This window comes from Brassica oleracea, chromosome C4 (genome assembly GCF_000695525.1).
Source record: "Brassica oleracea var. oleracea cultivar TO1000 chromosome C4, BOL, whole genome shotgun sequence".
In the NCBI taxonomy this organism is placed as follows: Eukaryota; Viridiplantae; Streptophyta; class Magnoliopsida; order Brassicales; family Brassicaceae; genus Brassica; species Brassica oleracea.
The window spans coordinates 39,359,884-39,371,488 of record NC_027751.1 but is presented as its reverse complement, the minus strand read 5'-3'; the positions used below and the strand labels follow the sequence as shown (position 1 = coordinate 39,371,488).

At 32.9% G+C, this 11,605-nt stretch overlaps 1 protein-coding gene and 1 pseudogene across 1 annotated transcript; both read right to left on the bottom strand.

The window, feature by feature from the left end:
• Window positions 1-289: 289 nt before the first annotated feature.
• On the bottom strand, window positions 290-2,070 carry LOC106338860 (annotated as a pseudogene).
• Window positions 2,071-6,805: 4,735 nt separating this feature from the next.
• Window positions 6,806-8,373, bottom strand: LOC106336885 (phenolic glucoside malonyltransferase 1-like). Its single transcript, XM_013775852.1, has one exon. It carries the CDS (start codon window positions 8,251-8,253, stop codon window positions 6,859-6,861), a length of 1,395 nt encoding a protein of 464 aa, XP_013631306.1. The 5' UTR covers window positions 8,254-8,373; the 3' UTR covers window positions 6,806-6,858.
• Between the last annotated feature and the right edge of the window lie 3,232 nt (window positions 8,374-11,605).

Below are 11,605 nucleotides of genomic sequence, written 5' to 3'. Positions count from 1 at the left end.
GTTTGAAGAATGTATCAACGTTTTGCGAAAAATGCTAGAAAGCAATCTGCAAAGCGTAATGAAATAAACCAGAAATGTTTCGCGGAAGTGCTCTAAGGCAAATCGCAAACACATTTAGGCAGAAACGTTTCGCGGATAAGCGTATAGCAAATCGCAAACATCGTTGTGAGATAAGAACAAAATGTTTCGCGGAAATGCTAGAAAGCAAATCGCAAACACGATTCCAAAACCCGTTTCTATTAATCGTTTATAACCCCGATTAAAGCTTTAAACATAAAGCGATTTTGAGTTAAGATCTTAGAAGCCGGAAAACCGGACTGACATAAACGATAGAATAAAAGCGATGTTAAGGAAATAAACGAATGTAAAAGACGAATACAAGAACGATAAGAAATCGTATTCGCAAAGAGACATGGAGTCGAGATATGATCTCTTTCCTTAACTCAAAATATTCGCTCCGTTAGTGAGACAGGACTGAACTGATTTTCCACTCAACGCTGTCGTTTTCACATTTTGCCATATATTATTTGAGCCATTAGGCTTAATAATTAGGCCCAACATTTTAAACGTAGCCGAAACGCAGTTCCCGAAATAACTCGACGGGACCGGCGGATCAAGAAGGCCTCGACAATCCACCGCGAAGCCGTACCCGATTGGTCTACTCGGTTCCCCGCCTCGAGCTCTGATTAAACATGTTAACACATACGAATACGTAACCACAAACGTCGACAGTCGAAGCTCTTTTGGTGACGGGGAGGCAGATGATTCTCTCTTGAGTCGTTCTCGAAGCGTTTGGATGTCTTCACGAGTGAGGTCGAGAGTGAAACGCACGACGTCGGGACTAATCTCCGGCGACGGAATAAGTTTCAAGCTCTTGGGGTTGTCTGGTTCTTTACCACCGGAGAACATTTTGAGTAGAGAGTACCACTCGTTCAAAATCTTGGCTTCGATATTGTTTGGATTTTTAATGACCGTACGATCATAAATAGGAAGTAGATCCTGTGGTGGGGAAGCGTTTGCCGTTTGGTCTTGTTGTCGTTTGCATGCGTCTGCCCAGAATTTAAGAAACATGGTTGCCGTTTTCCCATCCAGAACGGCATGGTGTGCAGTTACCCCGATGCAAAACCTGTAAGTTGAATCTAGACTATGAAGAAAATGCTTTTGTTATTGATTTCACTCTCTTCGGTTTTACAGCCGTAGCATTACAAGATTATATAGGGAGAGCTCAAACACAGGAAAACCTAGTTACTAAGACAGGTGTCGACATCCTATGCCTTCCAAGGAACTGAGGGCTGCAAACTGGTTGTACAATGCAGGACCACAGCGTGCTTCCGTACCGCCAGCTACTATCCTCTTTCCTCTGCTCTTCTCTTCTCTTGCTTTGACTTTGTCTTCATGTGATAGAGCCGTTGGAAGTTGTTGCAGAGTGGGCTTGGACTGAGATACGGAATGGGCCTGATTTGTCTTGAACTCTTGTGGTTTCAGTACCGAAGCGCTGTCGTTTTTCTCCTTGTTGAGTAGAGCTTCGCTTGAACTAATAAAACCCTTGGTTTGGAAATAGCGCGACTTGAAACGACACGGCGGAGGCCGAGTCGTCGGTGACTTGTAACTCGGGCAGCAAAGGGTGCAACTCGGCCGTTGGGAACGGTTTGTTTCCGGCTAAACGGGAGACATCAGCATTCGACTCGGCGACAGTGAATGAAACGGCGTCGTTTGGGGAGTAAACGATGCTCGGTTTCTGATCGAGTGAGTCCCAGACGAGGTTTCCGGTGAGTGGGAGATAGTGAGAGAGAGAGAGGAGGAGAGAGAGGATTTGAGGTTTGGGACGATGACTGAGTCAAAGAAAGGGCGAGTTGCGTCAGTGAGTTGGTAGAAGATGACTCGTTCGACGGGGTGGAATTTGTACAAGAAAATATCGAAATAGGTGAGGGGGAGAGTGAGTGACTCGGACGAGGCAGAAGGGGTGACTCGTGACACGTCAATGTCAATTACGTTAAGTGAAGAATTCATTTTTTTTATGAAATCTTGTGGTGAAGGAGAGTTTAACTCAGATATATGGTGGCTAACTTGCTACCGTATATATGGGGAGATTTAGGTAGAGATATAATTTTTTGTGTGGACAAGAAACAAATAACTTTTTTTTTGGTCAAAGAGAACAAAAAATACTAAAATGGATAAGAAGTATATAAATTTCAAATCTTGTTTTGACCCCAAAAAAAAGAAAAAAAATATTGAAATCAGGCTGGTCACTGTAGTCAATGATTTTTGAAATTAGTACTAACTTTTTTCTAAAGACTATTTTATCTTCCTCATATCCTAATTTTGAAAAGTAAATATATATATCGATTTCTGTGTTTTAGCTATTAAATGAAACTTTGTTCAACAAATGAAAGTTCTCTTTCTCTCTAAAATTTTGATCTAACTTTTTCTGAAATTGTAACCAAACATTGTAGTGTTTTGGTGGTCGGGGACTATCATGGTCGTCAACTACCGTCATCTTTTTTTATTTTTTTTGGTCTCTTTTGTTGTTCTAACCTTGTATAGTTTCATATCGGTTTTAGCTCTTGTAGATCTCGTTGTAGTATATGAAAAATTGCTGAATAGGATGAACTGCTTCTGACTTAACCACTCCTTTATATGTCTCACCCTCTTTCAGAAGTTAGAAGCAAATAGTGAATAGCAATATCACACATTTTTAAAATCACTTTCTATCTCACTTTTCAACTTAAGTACTCAAACACAAAATCAGTTTCAATCTAGTTATTATTAGTAGGGTTCTCAAACACGAACTCAAACGTTGCAAATATGAACTCATATTCAAGCTATTGTAATGAATTGATTTGCAGATTTTTCAGTTCTCTTCTCAAATCCAAGAATTTCTAGGGACACTAGCACGAGCAAAAATTGTTGAAAAGTCCTGGTAATATTGCTGCTGTCTTTTTTGCAGCTTTTTTTTGTTGCTTCTCTTTTAAGTGAATTTGGAGCAGAGATTCTTTTTAGATAGAAAAAGGTTTACGTGAGATGTCGTCATGCATATATATCATAAGATGGTGCAGTCATACATGAATCTCCATAAAACATGTAAAATTATCAGCGGTAGAATTATCTATATATAATTTTCATAGTTTGTAGTAACATAATTAACCATCATTAAATTTTATTTACCAAACCTTAGTGTTTTCTTAAAGCCCATAGATGGCTATGCAAATTTTCCAATATATACTTGATACACGAGATCTATAAAACCAAAAGCCTGATGCATATTAATAGTTTCTGTCAAGTTTCCATGAAAAAACAAGGTTTTCTACATCTAGTTATTTAATGTTTCACTAGGTGTTTGCCCGCAATTTCGCGGATGATAATATTATACGAAAAGTATATATTATGTTTATAATGTCATAATTGGTGAATAATAATTAGAAATATTAAAATTTTAGCATTTAATAGTTTGATAATCAAAAAAATTCAGTATCTATTTTTAAAAGAGCTGTGAAATTTGAGATAGTTCAACAACATAAATATAAGTCACTAAAAATATTTTTCTTAAATGCAAGTATTATTACAATAAATAGATTTGATAAAAGTCTCATAAGTGATTTAGAAACTCTAATAAAATGATTTTGTATGCCAGAATTAAAAAATGTTTTAAATAATTTCAAAATCTGTATAAATGATTTATAAATCTCCTGGGGGTCTTAAAAAAACATTAAATTTCTAATAATGCCTTATATACAAATCTAATTCTTTATATAGAATATACAACCATTATATTTATTTTTATAAAAATATATAAAAATATTTTAAATAATTATAAATAAATAATTTATAAAAAAAATTGATGAAACATTATATATTCTTTCTATAATTATGTAATTAGTTACCATAAATTATCATTTGTAATATTACTTTTTTTTGGTAACTTGTATTAATTCGTTGTAGAGTTTCCTTTTATTTTTAGATTTGATTAAAATAAATATTTAATAAAAGTCATCAACCAATCAAATTATAACAATTTCTTAAAACTTCACCTATGAGCGACACGTCAGCAGAAATCAATAAAGTGTATTCTCAGTTAATATATAGTGGATTTGTGTATCGTAGACTTCGTAGTAGTATGAAAAATTGCTGAATAGGATGAACCGTTTCCGACTTAACCAGTCCATTATATGTCTTACCATCTTTCAAAAGGTAAAAACAAATAATGAATAACAACGGAGATGATTGGTAAGGGCTGTAGCTTTATATTTTTTTTGCTGTGGAATTTAATCTGTAGATTTATTTGTTGTAGCTTTCATTGCTGTAGCTTTCTAAAGCATTATTTTTTTGCTCTGAAAATAAAGCTTTCTACAACCATATTTTGATTTTATAGAGATTTTTTTGCTGTGAGTTTTTTAAGGAAAGAAAAACTCGATTGGTTCACATATATAGCTCTAGACTAAATTTTGATTGTCCAGAGCATTTACAGCCACAACCAATCATCCCCGTATCATATATTTTTTAGTATCACTTTCTATCTCACTTTTCGATGTTAGTACTCAGACACAAAATCAGTTTTAACTATGTTACTATTAGCAGGGTACTCAAACATGAACTTAGTTTCAATCTATGTTATTATTAGTAGGATACTCAAACACGAACCAATTTTAATTTATGTTACTAAGGCCATCTTCATTGGTACATCAGTTTGAGAGAAACTATCATAAAATGAGAGAAAGCTTTCTTCAATTGTTCATCATTTTAAGAAGAAAATACAGATATAAATAGTAATACATTTTGACCACAAAAAAAATAATACATCAATTTTGAGGGGATATTATTCACAATCTCATTTTGATGTTGAACCTTTTTATTTACAAAACGATCCTTCAACTTTTACATAGTGATTTATGTCTAAAATTATGTGTCTATAATTTAATAAAATTATTAATAATTTTTATTAGCACAATTATAAATTCATGTAAATCATTTATGTTCAATTAAATATTAAAGTTAGGGGTTTGATTAATGGTTCATTAATTCTTCTACACCAGGAGATCAGGGGTTCAAAACTCCAGAAAACGAAAATTATGTAGATTATGAAGAAAAAAAATGTTACAAGAGGTCTTCAGCATGGTGAAAAACATATTATCGAACATGGATCCCATAGGGTGGCTCGGAGTGATGCAGTCAGACGTATTCTCATATGGTGGTAGAATTGTCGGCTATAAAATCATCTATGTAATATTTCTTAGCGTTGTAATAGCATAATTAATCAGACATTAAAAAAAACTAAAGTTATGTATATAATAAAGATTTTATTTAAAATAGTATAATTTTTTGGGTAAAATTTGTCAGTTTTGAATATAAAAAACATTATTAGAAATAATAAGTATTAGGATAAGACATGCGCCTTGTGAAAAGTGAATTTATTTGTATATATTATCGAGAATTTTATATATTTGATCACTTTATTTATACATATACAATGTTTTTCGTTGTTATTATATAATTTTTTTCCGATGGACCGGATAATATTTTTATTAAAAATTTTGGAACTAAACTATAATTAATATATCATGGGTTGATCAGATTGGACATTAAACAAATTATAACACAAAAAAATTATTTTTTCCACCGAACACATTCTTGAAAAAGAGTGAACAGTAGTGTTTCCTTAGTTGAATTATTTTGACATTTATGTTCCATATGGTTTTGAAAGGTTTCAGATCAACCATCAATTTGATACATATTATTTTAATGCTTTTAGTCGTATGCTTAAGGAAAACTTACATTTTGTAATTTAAAGTTGTTTTAAAAAATTCAATATATAACATAGAAGAAAAAATGTAACATATAAGAAAAAATAATCATTTTTGTAATTTAAAGTCATTTTAAATTTTTTTAAATATAAAATATAAGGTTTCCTCATTTTTGTAATTTAAAGTCATTTTAAAAAATTCAAAATATAACATATAAGAAAAAAATCTATTTTTTTTATTATATGGTTGATGTGATTGCTTATTTGTTTTTAATAATATAAAATTAAACAAAAATGAAAAAAGATGCAAAAATTGTTATCAAATATTTATTATTCACAGTCATTAATTTCCATTTATATGTTAATCATATTAGGTAATTATGTAGCTTTTATTTAAGTAAATAATATACGCTTTTTATATTTTGGGTTAATATAATTTTCAGAAATTCTCTAGGATAGTCATTTTTAGGTTTTTGTCACAAAAATAGCTTTCAATAAAGAAAATGACCAAAATAAGTTTTATTAAAGAGTGAAAATGTATTTTTACCTTTGGATTAACTAATCTAGACTTAGAGTTTAGAGTTAAGGGGTGAAGTTTTGGGGATAAGGTTTCAAATTTTTAAAAAATAAAAAATAAATATTAAAAGTTTTAAAATAAAAATGGGCTATTTTGGTCATTTTCTTTCTTGAGTGCTATTTTGTGACAAAAACTTAAAAATAGCTATTTGAGAGAATTGCCATATAATGTTCCATACTAATTCGATTTAGACCAACATTTTTTCCAATTGTTTCTTAAGCTGCAACGTAAGCTAAATTATCATCATAATTAAATGACACCTAAACATGGTCTTTTTTAATTAGTACAAACTTTATGTTACAACTTTTTAAATGATCTTTAATTAATATTTATGGTATTAATAAAAGAATACACTTACAATATTCTTTTCTGGAGGGAAAAATGTTGGAAACTATCAAAACAAAAATTCAATTTCATTTTGAATTTGCATCATTTTTAGAGAAAATCGAAGTTAACCATTGAAGATGCTTAACCATTATGTAGTGAAGACGAGCTCAATTGGATTATTTTATTATTCAATTTTTTCAAAGAAAGGAAAATCACTTTAATGTTTTAATCCGTCACGAAGCAAATCAATCAAAGCCTCCATTTCGTGTTTCTTGAGCGAGAAGCCAATCTCCACTCCACCGTTCCCATCTCTACCCTCTGCCATAGAAATCGCTTCCCCTTGATCGATCGACACAATCACAACTCTCTCCGGTTTGCCCCACCCGAAATCCAACCCGTACACTCCAAAACGGGTCGACCCGGCAACAGACACAACCTGCAATTCTTGTGTAATAGTCTGAATCGCTACCAAAATCTCCGGGACCTTCAACGCAACCGACTCATCCAACTCCTCAACCGAATCGCTAACGTATCTCGCAGCGATTAAAAACCCTTCTTCACCCATAAACCTCTCCGCCTTTAACGGTATTTTAAACATTGCGGAAACGCAGTTTCCAAAATAATTCGGTGGGACCGGCGGATCAAGGAGGCTCCGACAATCCACGGCGAATCCATACCCGACCGGTCTGTTCGGGTCACCGCCGCGAGCTCTGATTATACACGTTAACGCGTACGAATACGTAACTACAAACGTCGACAATCTTAGCTCTTTAGGTGACGAGGAAGCAGAGGACTCCCTCTTGAGTCGCTCACGAAGCGTTTGGATATCTTCACGAGAGAGATCGAAAGTGAACCGGACGACGTCTGGACTAAGCTCCGGCGACGGAAGAATCTTTAAGCTCTTGGGGTTGTCTGGTTCTTTGCCGCCGGAGAAAGCTTTGAGTAAAGAGCTCCACTTGTTCAACACCTCTGTTTCTATATCCTTTGGATCTTTTATGACCGTACGATCGTAAAGGGGGATTAGATCCTGCGGTAAGGAAGTGTTTACAGTCTGGTCTTGTCGGCGTTTGCATGTGTCGGCCCAGAATTTGAGAAACATGGTTGTCGTTTTCCCATCAAGAACGGCATGGTGTGCGCTTACGCCAATGCAGAACCCTTGGTTTGGAAACAGCGTGACTTGAAGCGACACGGCTGCGGCCGAGTCGTCAGAGTTTTGTAACTCGGACACCAACGGGTACAACTCAGCGGCAGGGAAAGGTTTCTGTCCGGTTAATAGTGAGAAATCAGCGTTGGACTCAGCGACGGTGAATAAAACGGCGTCGTTTGGGGAGTAGACGAGGCTTGGTTTCTTGCCGAGTGAGTCCCAGACGAGTTTTCCGGCGAGTGGGAGGTAGTGAGAGAGGGATGAGGAGAGAGAGGACTTGAGATTGGGGACTATGGATGAGTCAAAGAAAGGACGAGTTGCATCGGTGGATCGGTAGAAGATGACTCGTTCGACGGGGTGAAGTTTGTACCAGAGAAGATCGAAGAAAGTGAGCGGGAGAGTGAGTGACCCGGACGAGTCAGCAGGGGTGATTCGTGACACGTCGATGACGTTAAGCGAAGAAGCCATTTCTTATGTAATCCTCTGTGATGAGCGATATTGGTGATGATACTATCATTTATCATACATAGGAGAGATAAGGTAGCGAAATTCAATTTTGTGTAAACAAGAGGAAACTTTTAGTGGAAAAAAACTATTTTAACAGTAAACTGAAAATTGGACCACCTCGTAATCCTTGACCACTCACATGATAGCCGTGTGTTCGGCAAATAATTGTTGTACTACGTGATAACCACCTCATTGTATGTCCGGAATGAGTTTTTATATCAATGTTTGTTTATTAAATAGTTAAAACATTTACAATATTATCATTATTATCGATTGTAAAATAATAAATACAAATATTAATCTCTTAAATGTATCATCGTTGTTGAAGAATTAATGTATTAAAACTCATTTTAATTAATTTTAAGATTTTATATGCACAGAAGAAAATTAAGTTTTGCGGCTAACACAAAATCACCAAAACCAGATAGACAACATCGATTGTAAAATAATGAAAGAAGATTAGTTTTTACTCTCGATTTGTTTATTATCCCTATAAGTGATTTTATTTTTTACATCTATAAAACTGTGCTTTTGTTCTCGTTTCTGTTTCACTGATACCAGTTTTGTCTCTTTTTTCTTTAATTTTTTCTGTGAATTCGGTGAATTACATAAATGTTAATTTAATAAGATGGACATCTTTAAAAATTAGTTCCACTTGAGATACATATCTAAGAATCAAAATTTTGAAGAAAATCACCGGCAAACTCTATTCATTAGGTTAGTGTTCAAATCAATTATATCACGCTTTTATAGAATATAAATGAAGACTCGGAATATAAATGTATGTTTAGTATATATTCACCATTTCGGTCTAAAAAAGCATCTAATTCTAGAACAACAAAACAAATTATTCTAGTATCTATAATACCTTATCATTCTAGTATATGTAAACTATATACAGTAGAAACTCTATAAATTAATAAACACCATAAATTAATACCTTACCATTCTCCGGTCCCAAGTTGGGCTGGTTCAAAATATAAAACAAATCGATAAAATAATAAAACAATAACTTTTTAGAATCAGAAATTAATAATTTAAATGTATATACCATTTATTTTAAGTACAAAAAAACAATATATTATTTCTTAACACATAATATATTTTGATGAGATTTAGTAAAATTTTATCTAAAATCACATTTGAGTTCTATGAGACCCATTTTTGTGTATACCAAATAATATGATAAAACTAATATAAATGTCAAATTTCAAAAATAATTAATCTATATACACTAAAATCAAAAAATTTTCTTATTTTAGAAAAGAAATATGTCTTACATAGCAAAATCTAAAAAATAATTTTATTTTGTAAATTAATAACTATATAAATTAAGAAAATATCAAAGTCCCAGCATTATTAATTTATAGAGTTTTTACTGTATATACTAAAAATTGTTTGATATATTAAATGATAAGCCATAAAACTTATAATAAATAGTTAAAATCTCTCATTCTTACAATTATAATAGCTAGATAGGGTATTAGGGAGAAACAAATATTAGACGAATGATCAAATCTTTCATTCTTCGAACAAACTCAAAATGAGGTGATTGAAATCTTGTCATGATATTTTATTAAAAACTTTTTAAGAATAAAAATCAAGACTAAATTATTTAATCTGAATGAAATAATATATATATGTATAGTGCTTCCAATATTAAAAAATCACTTTGATTTGAAGAAGTATATTTCTGGGATTTTCAAGATCAAATACCATATCAAAAACCACCTATTTAATAAATAATTTGTATACATAAAAGCATATACATTAGAGTAAGTATATAAATCAAAACCAATATCTTTTGTTTATTTACAATCATTTTTTTGGTAAATAAATCAAAATAATTAATTTATTTACTTTATATGATATATAATTAAACTTTAGTGATATTGACATAGACATACAATATATTTTAATATAAATATTTATTATTGATACTTTCTACACATAATTTTATTAACATTTGTATATTTGGTGCAACAAAAATTTAAACTGTTAATCACAAAACTTTTAATATGACATTTTTCAATACAAATTTCAAAATTAAAATATTAAGATCTCATTTACTTTTCAATGCAAATTTTGAAATTAACATATTTTTATATTTTTATATAGTATATAATTTAATTTAAATGATATTAATATATATAAAATATGAAATATTTATTAGTGAGACTTCATATTCATACGATTTATGATACTTTGTATCTTGCTTGAATAAAAAAAAAACTGAGTTTGTAAGTAACCTCCACATTAATCTGAGGGGAAAAAACACGAGGGGAGTCAACCGTATGTCTTATACCAACTCCTCCCTCTGTCTTAGGCTTGCAAACATCCTCCCATGCCACTTTCACTTGCTTGTTAGAGTTTGGAGACCCAGACCAGAACACCCACTAAATATTCTCTCAATTGTTTCGGGAGCCCGAAAACTAAGCACCAAAGTTTTTTTTGTTGCTAACTATGACTGAGTAGATAAGTTGAAGCCGACCAGTATAGGAAATAGTTTTTCTTGACGAAGATAGAAGCCACGTTCTAATCTTATCAATGAGAGTTTCATAATCATCTCGCGTCATTGATTTTTTGTGAGAGGGAGTCCCAGGTACCAGACTGGGAGAGTATCAATAGAGATGCCCATACGTTGAAACTCATCACAGAAGGACAGAGCTATTCTTCCTGCCATATATATAGACAAATTTTCCAGATTGATATTTAGACCTGATAGCCTTTCAAATTCATCCAAAACAGCCAAAAAAAATTGTGGAGATAACCTGAGTCTCCATCCGTGAAGACCATGATTTAGTCCGCAAAGCTCTAATGTGTACGATTGACTTCGGTGCAAGTTCAGTGGGTGTTCAAAGTGCAAGTTCATGACGACACATGAGAAATTCAAGAAACTAGTTTCCAAAGTGCAAGTTCCAGACGACACATCAGTGAAAAGTTGCGCAACACACTGGATAAATTTATATTTTCAAGCCGATCTTTACATCAACAAGACCATGACATTCGAAAAACAAATTCAGCACAGTGGAAGAAGACAAACAAGATTTTATGATTATAGATAACATGATTAAGATGCTAGCGGCAAAATCGGCGGGCACTTATCAAGAACCTCGGCAACATTCTTCCTACAACAAGCTGGATAAGAAAAAAAGTTGTTTACTCCGTTGCCGAGAACAAGCCAATTGAATCAGCCACTATAGCACCGGACAGATTGTGGAATGTCTGGGACAGACTGGTAGACAGACAAGATCCTCAGTCCTACGACGAGACCAAGTTCTGTGATTATAATAAGGCAAATAGGCACTGTAGA

Excerpts from the sequence above, each read along its gene's own strand:
- LOC106336885 (XM_013775852.1), bottom strand. The coding sequence starts at position 8,253 with ATGGCTTCTTCGCTTAACGTCATCGACGTGTCACGAATCACCCCTGCT.